The 25,313-nt window shown below is 51.4% G+C and overlaps 1 protein-coding gene across 1 annotated transcript in view; it reads left to right on the top strand.

Moving 5' to 3' along the window:
- The first annotated feature begins 409 nt into the window (after positions 1-409).
- Positions 410-25,313, top strand: part of ESRRB (estrogen related receptor beta) — a 105,713-nt gene continuing 80,809 nt past the window's right edge. Inside the window, exon 1 of the mRNA XM_033852564.1 lies at positions 410-459. Within this exon, the coding sequence (XP_033708455.1) occupies positions 410-459 (50 nt within the window). The remainder of the gene's footprint in view (positions 460-25,313) is intronic.

The raw sequence follows: 25,313 nt of genomic DNA, 5'->3' as shown, positions 1-25,313 counted from the left end.
TCCATTGAAGTCTCTCTGGCTCACCCCCCTCCCCCCACCCCAGCTCGATTCTGTCACTTTAAGTCCAGCCCCTGAGAGATAGCCAATAGGAGCCAAACCATACATCAGTCTCCCAGCCTTAAAGCTACAGTAGGGTTAGTGGGCTCCAAGTCTCTGGTGCCCGAGCCTCCTCCACGGCTCCCCATCCCCTCTGCCCGCTCGGAGTGTGTGCATCAGTGGCAGCGCTGGGCTGGGCGCGCAAGGCTCTCTGCCTCCCTCTCGCCCCACCACGGTGCTTCCTTCCACTCTGCCTTCTCCCGCTCACCGTGCCCCTGCCCGGACTCGCACCTCGCCGGTGCCCTTCACTCGCTCTTCCGCGTGATTTCCCCGCCGCCTTTCTCTACCAACTGGGAATGCTAAAAGGGGACTGATGGACGTGTCAGAACTCTGCATCCCGGACCCCCTCGGCTACCACAACCAGTAGGTCCTCTGCTTCTCCGTCTGTGTCTGTCCTTCCGTCTGGGTGTCGCAGTTCTTCTTCTAGGCATTCTTGAAGTGGCAGGGACCCCGGGGGCACTTGGGGGGGTGGGGAGGTTGGAAAGGGAAAACCACCCACTTCCTGGGTTTCCTTCTGGGGATAAACCCGACTCTAACTTTTCCCTCACCCCCTTTTACAAACCCTCACTTTTAGGTAAGAGCGGAGCTTTCTCATTCACTCTTTCTCTCAGACCTTCCCCGCGGGGAGAAAATCTTTGCGTTTCTGTGGGTTGGGGAGGAGCAAGCCTAGAACAGGTGCGGGAGTGTCGCAAGGATACCGGGTCCCATCCGGGAAAGCCTCCCTGCGAGCCCTTTGACTTTAATGTTTATTTCCATACTGGGGACCAAAAACGATCCCGGCAAGGGGACGAAATCGAACATGCCGCGCAGGTTTGGAAACTGTGGGCGGCCAGCGCCGTCTCGCACCGCAGTCCCAGTGGGGCGCCCCGAGGGCACGCACGCGGCGCGGTGGACTCAAGCCACCCCAGGGGTGCGGGCGGCGCGGCCCGGGCAGACTGCGCCCCGCACGCCCTGCGAGGGGAGCCCGCATCCCGCTGGGAGCGGGGACAGTCGGCTCAGCACAGCGGCGGAGGCAAAGTTGGTTCGCGGCTTTAGGAGAGGCTGCGCCCTGCGAAGCAGACTGGCGTGATTTCCGTGCCCCGGGGCGGCTTAGCGCTCGCCTCCCTGGAACCCGGGGTTGTCTGAGCGGCGTGCGCGTGGGTGACGGCGGGGACTGCAGGAAGCGACTCGCAGTAACCGCGGGTCCCCGAGCTTGGGCAGCGTGCCGAGCGCGCAGAGTGAGGAAGCGGAGAACTGATTCCCTGAACGGTGGGAGGCTGCCCCGCGCGGCCAGCCTGGGCTCTCCGGGGTCCTGCCCCGGCCACCCGCGGTTTCCCTCCCAGGGCCCTCCGCGGTTGTCGTCCCACCTGCCCGGGTACCTGCCCTGGTCTCCCCGCGGGCTCTACGCGTGCCGCCGCGCTCCGGGCTGGTGTCCCGGCGTCGGGGTGTGGGAGCGTGCAAAGTGGTCCCTCGGAAGGCTTCAAACAATAATACAATGAAAACTCTAGGTTCTCGCGGAACTGTTTAACTTCTTCCTCTTCTTCCTCCCCCTTTTTTTTTTCCTGAAGCAAACAGAACTACCAAAGTCAGTTCTCGTACCGCCATCCTTTCATTTTTGTACCACCCCTTCCTCCCAAGAACCGCGACATCCCTACAACAATACTCTGGATAACGTGGGGTCCCAGGAAGTGTGATTACCTCCCCCTCGCTGCACAGAATACCTCCACCCCAGGTGGACCACGCGTGAGAGAGGAGGCAACTTCACAGCAGCATCTCCTGGGGGTGACCGGACTGTCCAGCCTCCACGCTGACCTTTTTGCTTGTAGTTTTGGGGGTTCCCTCGACAGAGGGTCCTTTAGATGCCGCCGGAATTTAGACAGAGTGTCAGAAGGCGGCGATTGCGTTGGGAGATGAGGGGAATCTTTAATTATAATGGATTCAGATTTCCATCAGTTTGAAAAGTGGCTTTTCATTCTCTTTAAAGGTTACACTGATCCCAGCTTGCGTGGCTGGTGGGGGTGGAGTGAGGGGTAGTTTCACACGGTGGTGCTCCTTCCGTAAGAGAGTGGGAGCCCCCAAAGGAACCTCCGGCGTGGGCGAAGCTGTGAACAATGTAGGATGTTCGTGGGGGCATTTCCTCACGTAAAACTACCAAGTACGACAAATATTGGATATTTAAATTATTTAGGTCACTCTCTCCAGAGGTGCCTTCTTTAGTTGAGCTTGAAATATCTATGTATTTGTCCCTGGCTCAAGTCACAGTCAATAAATATGAAATTTCCTATGGGGAAGTACATCTTTTGATTATGTTGACCAAGAAAGCAAGGAGAGATGGGGGACTTAGCAGTTGGGTAATTCATCGAGTTGACGGCAACCCTGGCTTGAGTTTGAGGAGAAATATGGGCAAAAAAGGAATGTCGGGGAAGCGGCAAAGGGGAGAGAGGGAGCTGAGGTCCTGGGTGTCTGGGAAAGGTTTGAAGTGGAAATCAGTTATAAAGTAAGCCTGAGAGTGGTTTGGACCCCCTAGCCTTCTTGGTTTCTTTGCAAGGAATTAGCTTCTCACTCCATGGGACAGAGGAAAAGCCAGAAACATGCCTGCTTTTTCTACGGAGGAGCTAAGCATCCCTGTGAGATGCTGTTTCTCAGAGCCCAGGACCTGCTGGGCAACCGCCGAAGCATTAGTGAGCTGGCCCCGTATACAGGTGTGTGCCTCCTGGCGAGGGTTTACCTCTGCTGTAGTCACAGGGGTCCAGAATTTCCAAGGACGAGCTTGTGGAGGTCAGAGGCTGCTTTGGGGGGAGGCATCTTTCTGACCTCAGCCCCGGTGCTTCACAAGCAGCTTTAGAGCCACTGGTAGCAAAGTAACGAGACAGAGGACTGCATTCTTTGGTCTGTTGGAAGGACCATAGAATGAATCCATCCATTACGGTGCCGATGTTTCTTGGGGAGCATATACAAGAGTGGGTTCGAGTGCTCTGTACACACAATTTCTACCTCTTTGGCTTAGTTGATATCCCTGGACTGGAAAAAACCCAAGGGTGCAGGGACCACAGTCCAGTGAGAAAGAACTTCCCATATTTCCTTCTCACCTGCTGATACACGGAGAGCATTTTTTTAATGCTTTAGTGTTATTTTCACTTTCCAGGTGAGAAATTAACACACACACACACACACACACACACACACACACACACAGAGATATACCCGGACCTTCATACCTTTCTCTCCTTCATTTTCATTTTCCTGTAGCCAATCCTGTAGGTGACTCCATTACCAGTTCTAATCAATATTTTATGTACATATATAATCAGCTAGAGTGGGAGTGAGTGTGCTGGCCTGTGTGGGCTTGTGTACAAATGCGTCGGGGACGGACCTGATGGAGACCCTCGGCATAAAATCCAGGGAGCAGGGGGCGCTGCGTCACCCAGCGTCCGATGACCACTTTGCTGATGTTAAAGAAACAGAGAACAAACTGTCCTGAAGGTAAAATATGTGGGTTCACACGTAGGAAAAATGCCACATGGTAATTCAGAATCAGTGACCCAGAGAAAAACAAAGGGGGAAATTAATTTTTAATGGTACATGTAAAAATAAATCAGAGTGAGGACATTAGTCTTGGTTTTCTGAGGGAGGGGCTCTAGGAAAGAAACTTTTACGTGCCTGCCACACTTCCGGAGGTGTGGGCTGCCGTGGAAGAGGGTGGGCTCGTTCAGGCCTGAGGGTGATAAACTAGGAGAAAACAGTGGGTCAGCGCAGAGGGCCCCAGTCCCTGGTAAGGCCCTTTCCAGCCCAGTGAGGTCTTGACATCAACTGGAAATTTCCTCTCAGAGCTTATTTCCCCAACTCCATTTTACAAACAGTCCTCGATTTTACCAATAATTGGGACATATAAAAATACGTTTCTTTAAAAAATATATATGAAGAAACAAACTGACCCACCAAACAAGAACATTTTCATTCTATTGATTTGGAGTAATCAATACCTATTCCATTTAGTCTAAGAGAGGAGGGACAGAGGGGACTTTCGGGGAAAGCTCTGTGAGGGAAGTGGTTGTGATAGAGATTTCATGTCACAACCCTGCCTTCTCAGAGTGCCCCCCCCACCCCGGCCCTAGCCCAGGGGGCCTTCGTGACCTTGTCCTGTGTGCTTGATCCGTATTCCTGATAATGGGACATTTTGCCAAATGGTTTTTATTTAAGATAATCCATGCTCATTGAAAGTTTGTCACCTTCCTCAGTGCTCTGCAAAATGCCTAGTTTCTTTTGAGCAGTTGGAACTGGGAAGCTCTGTACAAGTCTGGCAGCCCCCAAAAAGAGGGGTGGGTTGTGAGACAGACATTGTGAGCGTGTTTGCCTGGCGGGTGGGCGATGGAGCTGGCTGTGTGAGGATTCAAAAGGAAATCAAGTTCAGTTCGGAAGACAGCCGAACAGTTAGATAAGAGGCGGATGCTCTTGACGCGGTTCTGCAGCGCTGTTCCCTAGAACTTGTCTTCGCGGATGCGTTAAGTGGTTTCCTCAATATGATTAAGATTATTCGAGGTTCTAATTTAAGGGGAAGGAATAGCAGATACTTAGACCGTAATCCACTCCTTCAAAGTAAAGTCCAGCCCACACCCTGAACACCCCAGGCTGGTGCCTTTCCACACCTACCAGCCATCATCTGGCTCTGTCCCTTTTCTCTCTGCAAGCAAGGCCCTCCCAGTCTCTTCCAGCTTGACCAGGAGGTCTGCCCAGAATTAGTCAGGACTCCTCACAGCTCTTGCTGGGAGCTTCTTTCTTGGTATCGGGCGGCTTTTGGCTGAATGATCCCATGCGGGACCCCAGCATGGCTTGAGGGCTGAGCCTCTGATGTCCTCCGCAGTGGCCGTGGTTCCCAGAGGGTGCGTGGGCCCAGGAGGGGGCTGCTAGTAGGGGGTCCACAGACCGTGCCAGGAATCCTGGAAAGGCTCAACTTGGGGATGCTGGGACCAGACAAGTCTGAGCCCACCTCCTGCCCTTGAGGCCATTTGCTGATTTCTAGGGATAAATCAAAGGTCTTTTTAGCGCTGTTAAGTGCTGCTGACCCCTGACTGGGTTTCATCTCTGGTGAGCATCCCCTTTCTCAGTCCCATCAGCCTCAGACCTCCGGGGAAGGGTCACATGCATGGTCATTCCTCGGAGGAGGGGCCCATAGGCTTCTGCTGGCCCCGGTGTCCCGCATGGCTGGGGTGGCCTGCGGCAGGATCACATCCCGGTTGTCCCATCGGCTGGTATGGCCAGGTCCCTGCGCAGGGAGGTTGCGGTGTTTATAATTGCAAATGTAATTAGCAGACCAGCTCTGGGGGGACTGGGAAGCTCAACTTCTCTGCACATCACAGTGACCCCTGTGCTGGCTGGCCGGCAGATTAACCCTCCCCGGGCCAGCCTGCCCCCCGCCTCTGGTGAGGCCGCTGACCTTTCACTGATAATGGCAGGGCTGTCCCGGGGGAGGGATGGCAGGGCCAGACCCCTTCCTCGGAGAGGTTGTCAGGGCAATGCCTGGGAGAGGTCAGTCGCTGAGGGTGTAGTTTTTCCCTAGGCCACTGAGCACGTGACCCTTACCACTAGCGACAGTGTGACCCCACGTGGCAGGCTGCCCTGGGGCATTTCCTCGTGCACTTCCTGGGCCACGCTGGAAGCAGGTCACCAGAAGACTTTGGGTGCGTGCTGGTCTGTGGCTCTGGGCGCCTTGTTGGGGAAAGCAGGGCTCTGGAGGGGGCGTCCTGTGGCTTCGGAGGACTGCTCCTGGGGCTCAGCGGGCAGAGGGGAGTGAATGCCTGCTGGCTCCCAGGTTCTGCGGAGCTGCCCCCACTCCGGATGTGGCACGGGGAGGCACGCCATAGGACAGCGTGGGCTCAATTTGTCCCTAGGAGCAGAGACCGCCAAGCAACCATCCAGCAAAAGACACTGACAGGGCTTCCCTGGTGGCGCAGTGGTTGAGAGTCTGCCTGCCGATGCAGGGGACACGGGTTCGTGCCCCGGTCCGGGAAGATCCCACATGCCGCGGAGCAGCTAGGCCCGTGAGCCATGGCCGCTGAGCCTGTGCGTCCGGAGCCTGTGCTCCGCAACGGGAGAGGCCACAACAGTGAGAGGCCCACGTACTGCAAAAAAAAAAAAAAAAAAAGACACTGACAAACGAGATGAGTGGGAAACTTGGAGCCGCCTGGTCCCTAGCCCCAGCCCCTCCTGTGAGTGTACTGGTCTCTGCCCACTTAGAGGGCCTTTCTGTACCGATCAGCATTAGAACAGAAAGGATTTTTAATAGCACCTTTAGTTGTAAGCATTGGCTTAAGGGAGTGTCAAGACCTTTCTTGTTGCCGTCAACACCCTTGATATAGAGGATATCTCTGAACCCCGAAACATCAAGAGCCACATCTGTTCCTAGGAGAGTGTCTGTGTGTGTACGCGTGTGAGAGCGTGCTATGGTGGCGCTCCCCTTTCAGATGGGCGTCACGGGGGCGACGGGCTCTGCTGTTTAAACACAGCCCCGGCCACCCTGCCTTCTACCCCTTGCCTAGACTGAGGTCAGGCTGTGGCCACATTTCCATGAGGGGCTGCTGAGCCTTGGGGTTTTTCCGTGGTGTGAGAGGGAGCGCAGAGAGACTCAAGGGCTGGCTGTCCCTGCTGCCAGAGGAGTTCAGTCTTTCTTTAGAGGCTCTCTCGAGTTTTCTGGGCCTGGGTAAGGCTGGCAGACCCCAGAGAGGGTGAGCAGGCCGTACTGCCCTTCTCCAGCAGAACAGATGGCCACGCTCAGAGGAGCACTGGGATTTCTGCCCCAGGTCCCCGACTAACCCTTCTCTCCCTGGATAGGGCCACTGACAGTCTATCGCTAAAAAGGTCAAACGTGTTCTTAAGGAAAACCAGCCTGGTTTTAATCTGCCCATGGGACGTTCAGTATGGAATTGGACAAGATGGGGGAAAAATCTATTGGCAAAATATCTTAAATTCAGAGTTGTGTGTGCTTGGGTTAAAATAAGCCCCAAGCAAAAGTTTTCCTGGGGGTTACAGACATAAGTTTTTTCATCTTCATTTTGCCATGCTTTTTAACCTATACACATTGTAGTCCCAAAGAAGTTTTTTTCCCCTTCTTTTCCTCTCTCTCTCCCTTCCCCCCTCTCTCTCCCTCTCTCTCTCTTTAAATTTCTGTCCTCTGTTCCTTAGGACTTTAAAATATTCTATTCAATATTGTCATTTGGTATCCCCGGGATTGAGCCTTTTCTGGAAATGGTTTTCTGGATAATGTTATTTTGTTTCTCAATGTCATTTCATCCAGAGGTCAAAAGACAGTTAAACAAACTCCAACAAGCTTTTGTTTTTATCTTCTTGTTTCAAATGTGATCAATTTTCATTTAAAACTGTATCAGAATCCTCTCCTGCCAATTACAGCAGCAGTCAGCCTCATGCCTCATCGGTGTTTACTGAAACATTACATTAAAATTGCACAGATGTGAAGTGCCCAATTAGAGTCAAGCTTTTCTATCTAGGAAGCCATGAGTTTCAAAACCCCAAATGCTAAGTGTTACTTTAACGTGGCTCTTTATTTTTTTTAATTGCTTGAATTAACTTGAATTCATAAATTTGGGTTTTTTCCTTCTTACTGTTATAAAATTCTTAAAGTATTATATTTACTTAGATTGATGCTTTCGGTTTTTTCACCTGGCTTGTATGTTTAAAAAGATACCCGGCAAAAGGTTTTTGATCATCACTGGTCTTTTCGTGTGTTCTTGGTTTCCAAAGGGCAAAGAACAAGGAAATACAGTCGTAAGAAAATGCTCTAGGGGAGGGTGGAGGATGTGAAGGGTGGTGGTTCGGATGAAATTCTCTCATGTCTTCTACAATTTAACATTTTCCTTTGTCTTATTTTTTTCCCTCTATTTTCATCCCAACTTGCTCTAGCTTGCCTTTGTCCTTTCATCCCTCTTCGGTTTTCTATGTTTTGGAGGAAGGAGTGTAGGGTGGTGCGTCTGTGTGTGTGTCTACCTGAGCGTGTGTGCATGTGTGTGTGTCTGAGTGTGAGGGTGTGTTGGAGCCGTTTTGAGCTGCTGCGCGCGATTAGCCGAGACAAGTCCCAAAGCAGAATGGCTGTCGTGGGCCACCCTGTTCCGATACAGCCATCAAGGCCTTGACCCACTGTCAATGGCCTGCTCGCATGTGGTGGGGACACCAAAGAGGGTAAAAACCGCACGTTCCAGGTTGGTTGTCTGTTACCTGAGGAGGTGCAGGTGAGGGGTGTCAGGACGCACCGAACTTTATTCGAAGTCTATTTTTCCATCTGTCTGCTCTCTTATCTCACTTCCTAGCACGTTGAGCTCTAGTTTGGGATCCTGGTGTTGCTGAGTGAATGAGCTAGCGTATGCTTTTGTTTTTGCTTTCCTAATCGATCGGCAGAAAACATTCCCTTTTGATGGTGAGACATGTCTTCAGCACGCAATGCAGAGTGCAGTATTTATCCTTTTCCTTTTAGCCTCACTCTTTGTCATTTGTCCCTTGGGTGTGTTGACATTGTCTACCTAAGCAGTCAGGCTAACAAGCTTTGGCAGAAAGAACACCGCTTTCACAGAAATAATAGCAAGAATGGGATGGTTGTAATAATTATAACAGTAATAACAGCTTGCAGCTTTTTCTTCCCCAAAAGCGCAAAGCAATTCTCATAACCAGTTTCCTCGTAGTGACTGGGTGAGGGTTGCTGTGTCTTGCCTCTGAACATAAATGTTTTTCTGCAAACATAACTTGCACAGGCTTCAGGTTTGCATGTCTAAATTCATCCAAGAGCAAAAAATGCCTGGTGTTTGCAATTTGAACAGACTGGTGAAGGAGAATATGGTGTCAGCCACACGGTCCCCCTCAGAAATGCTAGGTGTGTTGCCTTTGAACTGGGAAGGGAGAAATGTTTCTTGTAAAGGACACTGGGTCGGGTCTGACCCTCCTGTCACAAGCATCTGAGGTCCATGCCAGGCTCTGCCTCTCCATTGCCCCCAACGTTCCTTGGTTCCTCTGGCTGCAATCTCAGGAGAAGTTTGCAGACCAAAGGCACACAGAGGACAAGAGGGGTTATGACTTGGCACATGTGAATAGCTGGGAAAAGAACTGGGTGAAGAGAGAGGCAAAGTCACCTCACCACCCTTGATCACCTTCTTGGCCATTCAGCGTCTCCCAGGGCTGCTGTCCCTGTTCCTGGGTACCTCAACCTGTTCTCTGGAGGCAGAAATTAGAGGGAGGGCACCAGGGAGCCGCCCCCTCTGGATCCCTGAGACCCCTCTTGTGACTTTTCATGCCGAGTCCCAGGCCTGGACCTGCTCACCTGCAAACTGCTCATCTGCGCATTACTTTTGAAATTGGTGCTGCCTTTGTTATTTCCTCTCTCACCACCACCCCCTATTTTTGTATGTGCGACTTGGAAATAGGAGACAGCCTAATATACCAGCCTAACATAACAGGAGACACCTAATATACCAAGGTCCCATGACTGTATTTTTTTTCTACTTCAGTATTCTTACTCGTGTTCTTACTCAATTTTTCCCCCAAAAATACCCAACAACCTAAATTTTTGGGTTATTAATTGATTATTATCTGATTTAACAAACAAAACATCCTACCCCACAAGGAATCCCAGCAAGGATCTGGCTGTGTTGCTGAGGCTGAGATCTGCTTCTTTCCCCCTCAGTCGGTGAGAAACGTTATAGCTTCAATTCCCTTGCTGGACCCTGAGTAAAAAATTAATTCATGAATAATAAAAACCAATCAGTCTTGTTGAGTTAAGAAGGATTAGGAGAAAGGGTGTTTTTTCTTACAGAGAACATTTGGAATCTGCGTGTCATTGTCACCGAGTGTTCGGGGTGGCTTGAGCGTGCCTTTATTCACAGCAAATGAGCTGTTTATTATCCCGAAGTGTAACACATCTTCCTCAGTTGTAAGGCCAACTTACTGAAGATCGTTACGGGTTTCCCACCCAGTTCTCTCCCAGGATCCCATACCGCAAGTCAGTGATCATTCATTGAAATTAAGACAGTTTCCTGTGTAAGTGGCACATAACCAAAGAGCAACAGACCCGGCATTGCATTATGAATAAGCCAGTTTGTTGATGGAATGGAGTCTGCCTCTCGATTTCCCTCCCCTTTCTTTCCCTGGGAAGTAATTGACTAGAAATTTACATGCCTTTGCAAGAAGTAGAGAAATTAGACTTGTAGATACTCTTTTTAGTTTCCAGAATACTATCTTCCTCCCAGGTTTATTGTGAAGATTAAACAGAGGTAATTCACAAGTGTCAGGCACATAGTGGGTGTACATTAAATGTTTGATGTTCTTGTTAATTTTTTGATGCTATCTTATTGGAAGTTACTTTTCATTCCTTTGATATAACCTCACAATGAAAGTCCTTCCTACTCAGCAGTGAGATTGGGGTGCTTGAACTGATTACTTTGTTTAATGCGATCAATGTGGCTTGGGTTTCCATATGTAACACAAGGGAATTACAGAGGGAATTACGATTTGGGGCCGAGGTGATGAATAGGAAATTTCCTCTGAATGAATCCCTATATCCTTGGACCATGGGTAGAGTTGCCCAGTAAAATACAGGACACTCAGTTACATTTGGATTTTAGATAAGCAACAAATAATTTTTTAGTATAAGTATGTCCCATGTGATATTTGGTAAATCTGGCAACCCTACCATGGGTGTTTTTCTTAAATTGGTCTGATTAAAAAACACATTTCCCTTATCTTTTCTACTTTCGACAAAACCCCAAAGAACAATTATGTGTAGTTTTTTCAAAGTGTTTTTTAAATGACTATCTTTAACTTTTTGCCAATATTAACTTGTTAGGTTGGCCATGTCCTTAGAAGTTAGTGCGTAGAAGTGATTTCTGTCATCCAGATATATTGATAGAGTTGCAATCAGGTAAACAGATCCTGCCGAATGAGGTCTCCTAGCGTAGCACCCGGAGCTACTGAATTTTGCCTTACGGAGAAACAGGGTAAGCAGTCTTCTCGGGAACCTGCCTCTGCGTGATGTTTCCCTGACAAGCAGGTTGAGGGGCTGGATTGTTAGAACCTGACATCCCAGCAATTGGAAGCTACCCTTGCTGCACCTGGGAGGCCAAAGCAGCGGCCTCTCCCTGCCTTCCCACACAAGGACAAGAGGCTGACCTTTTGGAGGCATCCCCTAGGGGGCTGTGAGGGAAACGGCCCAAAGTAGTGTTAGGTGGTGGAGTAGGAAGGCCAAGGGGCTGAACCTGATACAGTCAGTTGGGGGCATGGATGAACTGGGACATACGAGGGACCAGCAAACCCCAGCTTCTCTTCACTCACCTCCCAGAGCAGCATAGTTGCTCAGCCCGGTAAACACAACCCATTGTTTTAAGCGTGGTACCCTCGCAGCCCAGAATATGGGAAATGGAAGAGCTCTAGAGCCCCCTGCAGGCCATCAGTGGCACTGCACCTCGTGGGCGACTCCCACTTACAGAGCCTTATGAGGGTGGGAAGGAATGTGGAGGATCCCAGCAGGTGAGCCTGCAGCAACACAGGATCCTGGAGGAGTGGGTTAGGGTTAGGATCCCGGCTTCAGAAAGTAGCTCTGGTTTTGGAATCGCCTTTCGGAGCCATGCTCCATGCTTTTTAGCACTGCAGTTGCCTCCTTGTGTGGTATGCCAATGCCCTCCCCCCACGCACACATACACACGCAGGACTCTCTGCCTCCGTGGCTTGCCCTGACCTCCCGACAGGCTGAGCAGTGCTCAGGCCTCACTCAGCTTAAGGAATGCCCTCCAGGCGTCACCGCAGCCAGTGCTATTTTCAGAGCCCAATTGACACTTGTGTCCAGACTGTCTTCTCCAAGACGCCTAACTCCCTGGGGATCATTTAGGGTTTGCTGGAAGAAAAATTTGGGGGAAGACAAGAGAGCTGAAAATAAACTGCAGGGTCAGAGGTGGACAATTGTAATACTACTAATAATAACAGTCGTTAACATTTATCGAGCACTTACTGGGTGCCGGGCTTTGTCCTAAGAACATTTCATGTATTAACTCACTGCTTTCTCACAATAACCCTATTGGGGTTAATTAGAAAATAGGAACTAGGTCCAATTACTATCCCCATTTTACAGGTAAGGAAACTAAGGCACAGAGATGCTAGGTCACTTGCCCAAGGTCACACAGCTGACAAAGCTGGGATTTGCTCAGGAGCAATCTGGCTGTGTGCCTGCAGTCCAGCCAGTGCTATATGTGTTGTGTGTCACTCAGTGAGTCTAGAATTCTAGCTTTCTAACTCCAGCTTTTACACCACCCCTTCTTAGCTGTGTGGGTCGAACACATACGTAAAATTTGGGGTGGAGGTGGAAGGGGGAAATTGAGCCTCATGTCTTGTTCCTAGAAAAGCAGAAGGAAGAATGGCCACAGCGGGTTGGGCCCTGTTCCCCCCTTAGCCTGTGTCATGGGCAGAAGGGAAGGCTGGAGAAAGGAACTTTTAGTCTTCCTGACCTCATCCTCCAAGAGCCCATGGCCAACCTCCAAGGGCACCCGCTTCGTGCCTCCCTCTGAGACTGTCGTCAATGTATGTTGAAGCTGTAATTTTCTCCCATCTCATGCCTTCCCCTTGTTTTCTCATCACCGGCTCTCCAACAGCTCCTAAGTCTGAATCTCAGGGTTGGACTCTGGTGTCCAGCTTGGGCTCCTGGCTGGACCTCACGCCAGCACGTGCAAAAGAGAATTGCAGCATCGCCCTCCAAACTGCTTCTCCCCTTGTCTCCCTGTCTCGCCCTCCCTTGATGCAGGGGCCCCCAGCTAGGATATGGAGCGTCTATCTAAATATACACCTCAGATCTATTTCCTATTCGTGCTGTTATATACCCGCAACCCCCAGTCTGCCTGGCAAACTTCTATTTAGCCTTTATTTATTTTTTTAACTTTAATTTTGTAAGTTTTATTCAACTTTTTGAAATTTTTATTTATTTATTTATTTTATTTATTTATTTATTTTGGCCGCACCACGCAGCATGCAGGATCTTAGTTCCCTGACCAGGGATCAAACCCGAGACCCCTGCAGTGGAAGTGTAGAATCATAACCACTGGACCACCAGGGAAGTCCCCTCTATTTATCCTTTAAACCCTGCTCATGTGTCCCCCTCTGAGTGAAGCCATCCCTGACGCCTCCCAGGGGGAAGTAATCTCTCTCTTTTTGCAGCTACAGTCTGGCCCATGCCCTTGACTGGGTTGTAACCTGTTGGATTTGAATATATGCTTATCTTTTCCCACAACTTCATGAGCCCCTAGAGTACAAGCTCATCTCTGTCCCCACCGCCTAGAACAGCACCTGGTATGGAGAAGGTGCTTAATGCATGTTGGTGGGGCTCACCTAGGGAGATCAGATATGGGTAAAGGGGAATTCTGGAGGCATAAGAGGGAGGTAGAAGGCCATGGAAACAGTGGCCAGGAGGGGCCTGGCTCTGCAGGATCTATTGCCTTGTTGACCAATGAGGGCAGATCTGGCTGGCTAGGTGGCCTCCATGCCCTTCTTGGGGGCAGTATAATGTAATGGTTAGGGGGGAAAGCGCTGGCTCCAGAATGACTGAGTCTAAATCCTGGCCCCAGTGGTGTGGTGGAACCAGCTCAAACTGGCTCAGGAGAACCGACCATTACATTTTCAGGAATTTTGTAGCTGATTGTTAAACACAATCATCATTAAAAATGAAATTATATAAACTTACTAGTAAATACATTGTCTTAAAAACAAAGGTAGGGCTTCCCTTGTGGCACAGTGGTTGGGAATCCACCTGCCAGTTCAGGGGACACGGGTTTGGGCCCTGGTCCGGGAGGATCCCACATGACGCGGAGTGGCTAAGCCCTTGTGCCACAACTGCTGAGACCACGTGCCGCAGCTGCTGAACCCCGCGCACCCTAGAACCCGTGCTCCAAAACGGGAGAGGCCACCGCAGTGAGAAGCCCACGCACCGTGACGGAGAGTGGCCCCTGCTCGCCGCAACTAGAGAAAAGCCCGCATGCAGCAGCAAAGACCCAACACAGCCAAAAATAAAAACAAATAAATAAATTTTTTAAAAAAGCTAAGTAGAAAATAATTGTTCTTACAAAAACAAAACAAAAAAAACCAAAGGTAATAAATACTCAAAACTCACTACTTTAATATTTTATTACCTTTATGTTCTTGAACTAAATTTGCATCTAGTATGTCTGCATGGTAGGAATACTATGATGGATTGTTAACTGCCCATCTCTTCACAGTAACACGGCATCAGTGATGTCACATTGGTAGCTTGAAGCTGGCCACGATGGTATTTACACTATGGAAGCAGGCAAATCATTCCCCTTCTTCCATCCAGTTCTTAAACATTTACTGTCACACCACTGCCTGGCTGTGTGACATCCCAGCTCTGTGACCCCGGATAAGTTACTTAATCTCTCTGTGCCTCCGATTCCTCATTATCAGTGACGACCTTCATTTCTGTAAAGATTAAAAATTGATCAATATAAGGTACTTAAAGCAGAGACTGGTACACAGTAAGTGCTCCAGAAATTTTGACTCTTTTTAGTGTTTCTTCCTCACGGTTCCAAGCATGTCCCTATTGAAATTCTATCAAAACTAATGACTTTCCCAGATAGCAGAGTGTGAGTTTTATCCTTAGAGTGTAAGGTTATCGTTTTTCCCTGCTGAACCCTTGCCCATGGGGTTTAACTGTGGTAGCCAAGAGCAGGAAGCAGAAAGCACTAATCTTCCAGGGGGAAAGGCTCCTGTGGAGAGGCACACTCAAGCCTCCGGGCCGAGAGAGGAACTGGGACCACAGCAGCCACCAATGTGGCTGAGCAGGTGAGGTGGGCACAGGTGAAGTCAGGAGAGAAACAGAGCAGATGCAAAGAATAGCCAAGCGCCAGGGTGAAGGGAGGCTGTGCAGTGGCTGCAATGGGTCCCTTAGATCACATGAGGGGGCAGATCGTCTCCCAGGAAATGCTGGGCAGTGCAGCCATGCCTGCGGAGGCAAGGGCTCCCCTGGTTTGGGAGTTGAAGGAATATTGCAAACCATCCCCAGGTTAGCACACATGCTGTAATCAGCTTGAGCTGGAGTTGCATGGGCCGTGCTGCAGTTGCTGGGGAAGCCGCAGGAAAATCCACAGCTCCCAGCACAGCAGAGGCCCAGGAGAGGCCAGAGTGCGCTAGGCTCTCCTGGACTCTTCCTCGGCTGGATTCTCGGGCCGCAGTCAACTCTGGCCCCAGAGGAGGTCTCTGCACTGGCAGTTCCCTGGAAATTGCTTCTGGCTGAGACCTTTGGCATCAGGAGGTTCAGCTCAATGACTCAGTCACACACAGCCCCCAGGCCAGGCCAGCCCGCTTTCAGTGTTGAGTGGCCTGCAGGCCTGCAGACATGGGTAACAGCTAGATCTGCACAGCTTTCCGGGCCAGGGGTGCATCTCATCGCTGGGGGCTCACTTCGTTCTCTGAATCCCTGTTCTGTAGAGAAATGCCCTTAGAAGTGGCCTTGTCAAGGAAGAGGCAGCCTTGAGAATCAAACCCTCTTTCCCACATCTCCATGAGTGTTGCCCCATCACCCTGAGCCCCTTAAAGGCCTGGGTCCAATTTATTTGTGAATCTGCAGTGCAGGGCCAGGCATGGAGGAGCCTTCAGTAAATATGAGGTGAAAGCTTGGATACAACTTGAGAAAATTTGTGTACTGAGTTGAGCTGCTGATGGGCCACCTGTACAGTTGTACAGGTTGTTCACTGACCAAGAGTTCCTGGTTGAGGGTGTGGGTGAGGTCTGAACCTAGTTGTTCTAATTAACCCCAAGATACACATGGCAGGGAGGAGAGGCGGTGAGTATTCAAGTTCAGGGCCTAGAGGGGCTGAGGAGTCTCAGGCTCTGACACACAATGGGAACAATCCCCCTAACTAACATATGCCGTGGTTGTCTAAAAGCCGCTGTGTTTCTGTCTGCTCAGCACCACCCTTGCAGCCTGAATTTAGAGCCTGATAAGGTCTTCAGAAAGCTTTCTGTTTTGTCTAACTGCAGTTCTTAGTGGGCCCCCAGAGCTCTCCATAGGCAAGACCAGGAAGGGTCACCCAGGCCCTGTTCTGTTGCTGCCCAACACATTGGGCCCCTGTGTTCCCAGACTCAAGGGGCCGGGTGGTGTGTGGGTGTGAGCAGGCGGGGGCCCTGGCTGGCAGGGCATGTTAGAGGGAGAGTCTCACATGGTCCCTGGGCTCCAAGGGCCTCGGTGAGTAGATTTTGGGGAGCGCTGGAGCTTAGTAGCTTGAAAGGGAAGGGAACTGCTGTGTTAGCGTTTGATCGGGTGCTCGCAGGCACGATCTCTTTAAATTTACAGTAACACCTCAGTAAAGTAGGGGGTCCTATCCGCCTTTATGGGACGAGGAGCTGGAGGTCCAGAGAGATTGAGTGACTTGCCCAAGGTGACACGTGGGTCCACTTTAAAGGTCCAGGCTGCGAATCCAAGCCTGCCTGAATAGTGCAGCGGTCCAGACCAGCCCTCCTGACACTTCCCTTGTCACGATAACGTGGTCCCGAGCTGCCCCTGGGCTCAGGAACGGGGAGCAGAGCCCCTGAGGAGGGCATGTGGCTCTCGAGCTGCCCGGGACACCTGAGCAGAGGGTCAGGGCATCCGGAAGTGTGGATGTAGGTGCCTGTGGATGTCTGTGCTGGGCTGAGGGAAGTGCCTCTTCTCGCCAAAAAGGGAAGAGGAGGAATGAAGTACCCCCCCCTCCCCCCGCTGCTTCCAGGTCAGCTGCCTTGGAGCTGCTGAGAGCAGTCAGCCTGCTCGAGCTGGAACTCAGGCCTGTGGCTGCTGCCTCCAGGGGCCTCCATGCAGGTCTGTGGGGGAGGGGATGTGCCAGAGGCCAGGGTCCTGCGTGTAGCCTTTAGGGCACAGTGGAGAGGGAGCCTGCATTGGCTTGTTTGTGCTGTGGCCAGTGTTTAGCAGGCCTGGGTTTGGGTTTGAGGTTTTCTCTCTCCTGTATATCCAACCTCCCCATCGCCGCAGCTCCACCCCGACCAGCAGAGCAGTCCCAGGATTGACTTGGGGCAACAGTAGGGGACCCACCCTGCCCTCCCTGGGGACAGGCACCCCTCAGCAAAAAGGCTCTCATCGCCTTGGGAAGGGCCCCAGCTTGGCCCAACTAGACACCCGCACGTGTGCTCATGGCTGTCAGCCTTGCCCACCCCTCCTCCACCCCTGCAACCTCCTAAGTCTTTACTCTGCCAGGTACTTTCCCCCGGTAATAGTAAAAAATATAGTTACAGTGGTCCGCAATGGATCTTTTTTTATTTGGTCTGTAAATATATTTATCTAAAAACTGTTACATGTTGTGACATCTAGATATTGCATGAAATACCTTTATGGCAGAGGTTAAAGTAACCTGAGATCAGAGCAGTCCCAGAAAATAGGGACCCCTGGCAGCCAAGCCAGGCCCACAGGGAGTGCAGAGGTCAGGACGGGAGGCAGGGGTCCTGGCAGTGCCAGGTCGTCATCGTGGGTGTGGCCGGTGTGGGCCGCTGCTCATGGGTCGGTGGGTCTGCAGTGTTGCCGAGCAGGGGCCCAGCCAGCAGCCAGTGGCCATGTGCAGCGGATACCTGCAGGATCTGCATCAGAGGCCTCTCCACGGGCATGCAGGAGGACCGAGGGGTGTAGAGGTGGGGACTCGGGCGAGGGACGCCATAGCCGCAGTCTTCTCGGGGAGGTCACTGGATTCTGGTTTATTCAGTAATCACAGCTCCTGGCCATGCAGGTGAGGCCAGAGATGGTGCCCATGACCGGGAGACCCAGCCACTCCAGGCTAAACCACTTTCTCTCCACGTCTGCAGCTCTTTTCTGTTTCTCCATCATACTTGCCTCCCAGCCCTGTAGTCCTGCCTCTGTTATCCTAGGCTTGTTTCACTGTATTTTTCTCTTCTTGCTGCTCATGGCCACAGTCATCATCACTAACATCTGCTGAATGCCTACTATGAGTGAGGCACCGTGCAAAGTGCTTCCTGTGGACACTCGCATCTTTTCCGTCCTCTCTTTCCAGACCTTCTGTTCTAAAGACTCAGCCCTGGGAGCCCCTGAGCACCATACATGGGTGGCGTGTGGGACTCCCTACTTCCCAAAGGGAGAAGGCAGAATCTGGGGGCTGGGGAAGACCCAGGAGGCTCATGGGCGCCTCAGCCCTCATTTGACAGATGGGAAACTGAGGCCCTGAGCGGATGAGGGTCTTGTCTGCAGTCCTGCAGCTCATGTGCAGAATCCAGCCCAGGCCCCACCCAGCACCTGGTCGTGCACTGCCTATCTTTCTGGATGGAAATCCTCTTTGCCCTCAGCTTCAGGGAGGGCCTCCAGGACCCGAACTGTGAGCCTCAGGGCCGAGCAGTGCTCGTCACCATCTCTCTCTTCCACTGTTACCCTGTGCGCCCACCCTAGCCGGGCCGTGTCAGGCAACAGCAGGAGCCGGCGGGAGCCAGACAGAGAATCATAGGGGTGCTGGACAGATTGACATGAACAATTCCAATCATTTTAAAACATCGAAGGATTGAGAGAGTTTCAATAGTTGGAAACTGGCAGGAAGAGAGATGAGCTGGTGGTCCTGGGCAAGGAGGCCCCCCACTCCTCGTGGTTCCCCTGCCATCCGTCCCCGATGCACGCCTGTGAGCTCCTTCATGTTGCCCTCCCAGGGCATCTCTTAGACTGGGCTCTGCTCTCGGTGACCAAGGTGGAGACAGCAAGGATCTCCCCATGTGGAGGAGAAGGTGGGAGATTTGAGCCACGTGACAGTAATGACCACGTGCTCTGTCTGGCTCACGCTGGCCTTCCTGGTGCCTCACCCCATGGCTGGCACCAAAAAAGAACACATTGCCCTGCTGCCAACCCTGTGGGCACTTTCAGGCAGCATCCAAGCTGCTGCAGCCTACGTCCAAGGTCAGCACCTAACTGGCCATCCCTGATCCGAGGTCAGCGTCAGGGTCTGTAATACTCCCGGGTACATAAATGCACCCGGCTGGGCTGGCGAGGCTAGAGAAGGGCCCCTTGGAGGAAGGAGAGGGTACCCTTTCCTGACATCTGACTCACACTAGCGGCCATGCAGGAATAGACCAGCCCTGTGTGATGTGCTGGAGAGGGTGGAAACTTTGATGTCAGACTGGTCTGAATTCACCTGGTAATTCTGGCTCCCCTTGCTGTGCAGCCTGGAGAGAGTCACCTAACCTCCCTGTGCCACGCTGGCCTCATCTGAAAAATAGAAATAATAACCCTTCTGGGACTTCCCTGACAGTCTAGTGGTTAAGACTCTGCGCTTCCACTGCAGGGGGCACGGGTTCGATCCCTGGTCGGGGAACTAAGATCCCACATGCCACGCGGTGCGGCTAAAAAAAAAAAAAAGAAATAATAAGCCTTCCCTTAAGGGTTGTGAGAAGCTTTAATACAATAATGCTTGTAAAATGTTCATACAGGACCTCATAATGTCCATTATGCCCCAAGCATTCTCTGTAAACATTCTGTGGTCATTGAAAGGAAACGTGCAAATTCATTTTAAAGTATGACTGAATTGTGAATTTATTATGTATTTTTCCAACTGATGAAGAATAAAGGTACCAAGATTATGATACAGGAGAATCAGGAAATGTTTTGATATGAAAAAGCCCTCCTAGGTCCATATGGACTGATGCAGAAATATAGACAGCATAGAGTTAAGTGAAAAAGCAGAAGGCTGAGCAGAATATATAGCAAAATTACATTTGTGGCTTTTTAAGTTCCAAATGCTGGGCATATGCTTTGGGAATTTTGGGAAGGAGACACAAAAAGCTGTCATTTGAGTTACCTCTGGGGAGTCTGCTTGGGAATCCTGGAATTGGGAAAGATTTTTCTTTTGACCTTACCCTTTTGGTCATATGTGAGTATGGGTTCTATATGAAAACAATTGTAATTTAAAAGTTAAGGAAACCGACTTAAGCAAGTACATTGGCAAATGCTCCCAAGAAAAACATCAAAATAAAAAAGGGTCCTCTACAAGCTTGGAAGCCAGCGCTCTGGACAGACAGACTTCCAGAAACGGGGCTCTGTCCTTGCCGGGCTCCCTGCCCCCCTGCTCCCTCTTGGCCCCTGCAGTGCACGCCTCACCACGCAGGGGTGGGTACCTCTGCCCGCAGCAGCCGCAGAGACGAACCTGGGTGCAGGTCCGCCCGCAGGCTGGGCTCGCAGGCGTGGTGCTGACAGGGGATGAGGCAGCCGGGCTCTCCCGGGTTGGCAAGGGCTGGCCTCCTCACCACAGCCTTTCTCCGCTTCACGCCTCGCAGAGCCAGCCCGGGGGAGTCGCTGGAGGATCTTGGCTGGATGAGTGGGCGGCTGCCCCCCTGCCTCAGAAGCCATTAATCTTGTGTCTCCTCGGCCTCCCACCCCCGCTGCCCTGGCACAGACGGACTCGGGAAAGGACATGAAAGGGGCCCTGGGCTTCTCTCTGTGGTGGACCGTGACCCTGGAACACACCATCTGGCTTTTCTGTGTGTCTTCTGACACGAATTCCCCAGGTCGGGACACATCAAATAGAGCTGTGTCTGGTGACATTTCTCATTGTTATTCCTTTGGCGGGGCCTTCTGATTCAAGGTCACAGGTAGGTGCAGCCTCCAGAGGCTGCCTGCGGGGGCCGGGGGCCTCCCGTCCTGTGGATGCCTCAGGAGGGGGCTTGCACAGGGAGGCCCAGGACCGCAGAGAGGGCAAGACCCTACTCACCGCCCCAGGCAGGCCAGTCCCACGGGCCAGGCCTGGCCCCAGAACTTCCTGGTGCTACCAGCTCTGGGCTTCCTTCCCTGCAGTCTGACTCTTCCCACACAAAATAGCCAAAGTGCCAGGTACCCAGTCTGGGGTGTCAGCAAATGTGTGTAGTTTGACCTTGGCCCTGGGAATATCGGCTTTAGTCTCAGGTCCGTATTTGCTTTAGGAAGGCAGAGGTTGCTGGCTTTAGAGTAATTCCAAAACAGAGTGATTTGGGGTAAAGTAATTTTGTGCAAAGGAGAGGGTCTTTTTTTTTTTTGGCTGCGTTGGGTCTTCGTTGCTGTGCGCGGGCTCTCTCTAGTTGCGGCGAGCGGGGGCTACTCTTCGTTGTGGTGCGCGGGCTTCTCATTGCGGTGGCTTCTCTTGTTGCGGAGCACGGGCTCCAGGCGCGCGGGCTTCAGTAGCTGCATCACGTAGGCTCAGTAGTTGCCGCACTCGGGCTCTAGGGTCTGCGGGCTGTAGAGCGTAGGCTCAGTAGTTGTGGCACACGGGCTTAGTTGCTCCACGGCATGTGGGATCTTCCCGGACCAGGGGTCAAACTCGTGTCCCCTGCATTGGCAGGCAGACTCTTAACCACTGCACCACCAGGGAAGTCCCAAAGGAGAGGGTCTTTGGTTAACCTAGATGTTTGGTACTCAAAGTTGGACTATCTTCTGAGCAGTGAGTTCTCCATCACTAGGGGCATGTAAGTGGAAAGGGGACCTGTTTGGATTGAGCTTGCTGTTGTACACTTTGCTCTTTAGAAAAACCCCCTTCGTTTCATATTGGTGGGGAGGAGATGGTGCACCTGCACAGGGCCACATTGGACAGCATCTCACTTTTTTACTTCTGATCTTTCCAGCATGGGGCAGCGCCTCCTGAGCTACCTTGCACTTATTGGAAAGTTGGTTCAATAACCCTAATAGCTAACACATATCTATGTGTTTAACTATGTGCCAGGCTCAGCACTGCATGCTTTTATCTACTTTTCATCTTTGAATCTCAACAGTACTGCAAGGTAGGCACATATATTTTTCTCATTTGACAGATGAGAAGGCTGGGGCTCAGAGAGGTTGAGTAGCATCCCCAAAGTCACAGAGCTAATAAAAGGCAAAGCCAGGATTTGAACCCAGATCCACCTCTGAGTCCACTCTGCTGGACACACTTGTGGATGACAAATGGCTCCCTCTGTATTCTTTGCTCCCCGTTGGAAGTTGTTTGGTTCTCCTTTTTGTCACTGTTTACGCTATCAGAGTTTAAAGGCAGTCAAGAAACTGGGTGGTCTCTGCTTTGCTGCTTCCTGCCTTGGCAGGCCTAATGGCTGGGAGGAGGGCAGGGCTACAGGGGAGGGGGTCCGAGAAGAGGACTCTCTGGGCAGCACTCTTGCCACATGAGGGCATTCACCTGGGGTAGGGGGTGCTTAGCGTCGGGCATCTCATTCAGGGTCAGCCTTCCCAGGCCCCAGATACACACGCTCATCCAGTCGTTGCAATAACGCAGTGGAGCAGAAGCTCTCCTGTGCCTCGCTGCACGGACACTGAGACTGATGCCCAGATTGGCTGCGTGGTTGATCAGCTAGTGGACAGTGGAGTCAGATTCAGATCAGATCAGGATCTACCTGATTCCTAACTCAGTCTCTCCACCGCCATCCTGCATATTATAGAGATCAGTCTCTGCTCTCTTGTTGAGGGGATATATGGGGAAACAGAAGAGATGCAGTTCCTTAGGTGAGTGAGGGATTATTCTAATCCTCCTTTTCCAGATCAAGACCGTGAGGCCCCAGAGTGTCTTGTTGAAGTCAGAGGTTGGGGACCAAAGTTACCACCAGGCCCCTCCTTGTCCCCTGTCTCCGGTCTGTTCTCTTTGCAGAGGGGTCCAAACAGTAGATGCTGATAATTTGAAGGAAATGGTCACATGGCTGTGTGCAAGGGGAGGAAACTGGATGATGTGTTGGCTGGCTGGTTGTTTTTTGCTTGTTTTTAAATCAGTACTCACATCCTGATTTGAACAGGTGGAATGCTTTGGCCAGTCCAACAGGAAGTTCCCTGTGGTGGAGTCTGAGGCCCTGGCTCAGCCCCTTTGGTAGATCTGTCATCTTAACTAGTCAGCCTCTGAGCCTCCATTTTCGCATCTGTATAATGCCGATAATATCAGCCCAGCTCACTGGGTACATGTGAGGGTTAGGTGAAATCAAGTCTCCAACAACGGTGAGATGCGACTCCCTGGGAGGCACAGCCTAGCAGTGCCTCCATCCCCACCCCTCCTTGGTGGGCCCCACAGTCTGCATCATCTTCTCTGAATTTGCCCGCTGGTGGCGAGTCTTCTTCCTACGGGGGTGATTTCATTTTTAATGTAGCCAAGGTCATATGGAGGCAAGTGTACGGAATTAACTGGGTGACAAAGCGATTCTTGATTACAAGGAAAAGTGAAGATGTGACTCTCTCTCAGGTAATCTAGCTCTCAAGGCAGTTCCCAAGAGGAGTTTTAAAAAGGCTTTGACCAAAGACAGCCTCGCTGGGAACTGGGAAGGGATGCCCAAGGTGACCACGTGGAAGGGGACAGCACTCTCCAGGTGTATAAATATCGGTTGGTCACAATTGGTCTCCTGACTTCACAGTCACACTCCGTTGCTCCTGACGAGCTGCCCCCGTTGGCAGAGCAGACTTGGGGCGGGGCGGGGGAGGGACGGGGGGCTCATGCTGGCATCCAGGGGAACTTGGGTAATTGTGGCAGCCACGCGTCAGTCTCAGTCCCTGCTCCATGCAGAATAAGTAATGGCCCAGCAAGATGCCTATAACTTTCTCGTTTTACCAGCCAAGCCTGCAAATTACGCAGCAGAACCCATGCTGCTTCGGCCAGGAAGGCCAAATGAGCCGGAGCTTTGGAGAGTCTAGCGGGAGGCAAAAGGGAAAAAGGACACTCAGCCCCTCCCGACCCCCAGGACATCATTTGCTCTTGAGAATTAGCCTGGCAGTGGGAGCCCTAAAAATGGGCACTTCATTCCCCTTTGCTGGTACTGCCATCCCCTGGCATTTTGCTTCTGGGAAAACTTCCAGAGAAACCGTTCTGGGAGACGTAGAAATTCGGAAGTTTTGAATAAGAAGATAGCAAGCCAAGAACATAACTTGGGGAGAAAGGCAGAGTACGGGGGCAGAGAACCCTGAATAGTGGCAGGTGGACCTCAAATGCTGGTCTGAAGACCGTTAGAGATCAGAACAGAATGGGAAAGGAGCAGTACCACGAACCTCCCAAAAGCGTTCACTTCAAGGGCAAGATTGTCCTTATTGTGAGATTTTTATTTTTAAATGGCTCTTCTTTTATGAAATGATGGTCATACTAGGTTCTTTTTTTTTTTTTTCATTAACATTCTTACCTGACAAAATAGTTAACCTTGTACTGATTCCCAAATTTGGTGGTAGTGGGGTAGAGTGAGGTTCATTCTGTGAGACTGAAAGATGGGGACCCACTGGCCTAGAACACAGAACCCAGACACCAGCTGTCCTCAGGCTGGACCACGGGCTCTGCAGGGAACCTGGGGCAGCAAGTGCAGACACGGGGAACTAGTGCTCGCACCTGATGTTTTTCAAGGGGAGGCTCCTACGAGATGGGGCTCCGTCCACCCAGGAATCTTCTTCCCCCTTGAAGCTCTGCCCTTTGTGCTGTTCAAAGGGCAGCTGACTAGAAGTCACAGAGAGAGGAGAGTTCTTCTTGGCTTTGGCCAAGTGCTGCTGAGAACGCTGTCTTCACCCTCCCTGGATTCCGCCCGAAGGTCTGGCCTCCTGCGAGGCATCGGCAGCTGCGTGTCTGAGAAGAAAGGCTCCTGTTACCCTTTGTGGTAATGGCAGTTCAGGGCCAGGCCACTGTTGAGGCCAGCATAGCCCCAGATATTCACGTGGGAGGATCGAGAGGAGAAAAGCAAGCAACTCCTTGCGTCAAAGGAGAAGGGAACAATGAAGGAAAATCTGAAACAGACTGGGAATTGTCATCCATGAAAGAGCATGTCTTCTTAATCCCCACTCCAGCCTTTCCAGCCTGGAAGACTTCAGATTAAAGGGCCATGATGAATAGTGACCACAGTGACACATTACTTCAGAGAGCACCCCAGGATTTAGGTTGGGGTTGGCTCCACTTTCTGGGCAGTGGGTGGGAGCAGATCCTACAGCGCTCTTCGATTCTGACCCTCAGCTACAGCGCTCCTTGAAGCATTCGTGGAACTTAGGGACGGCAAGATGCTCTCGGGGGGAAAAAAAGGTTTCTGTGGCTGTATTAGTCAGGGTTCTCCAGAGAATCAGAACAAATAGGGAGGGTGTGTGTGTGTGTGTGTGTGTGTATCACACGTATAGATACACATACACACACACATATATATATGTATAGAGAGAGAGATTTTAAGGAATTGGCTCATGCAATTACAGACGCTGGCAAATCCCAGGACCTGCGGGTCAGTCAGCTAGTCCAAAGGCCTGAGAACCAGGAGAGCTGATG

The sequence above is a fragment of the Tursiops truncatus genome, chromosome 2 (assembly GCF_011762595.2).
Source record: "Tursiops truncatus isolate mTurTru1 chromosome 2, mTurTru1.mat.Y, whole genome shotgun sequence".
NCBI classification, from domain to species: domain Eukaryota; kingdom Metazoa; phylum Chordata; class Mammalia; order Artiodactyla; family Delphinidae; genus Tursiops; species Tursiops truncatus.
The sequence above is the reverse complement of the archived record's forward strand: the minus strand, read 5'-3'. Positions and strand labels throughout refer to the sequence as shown.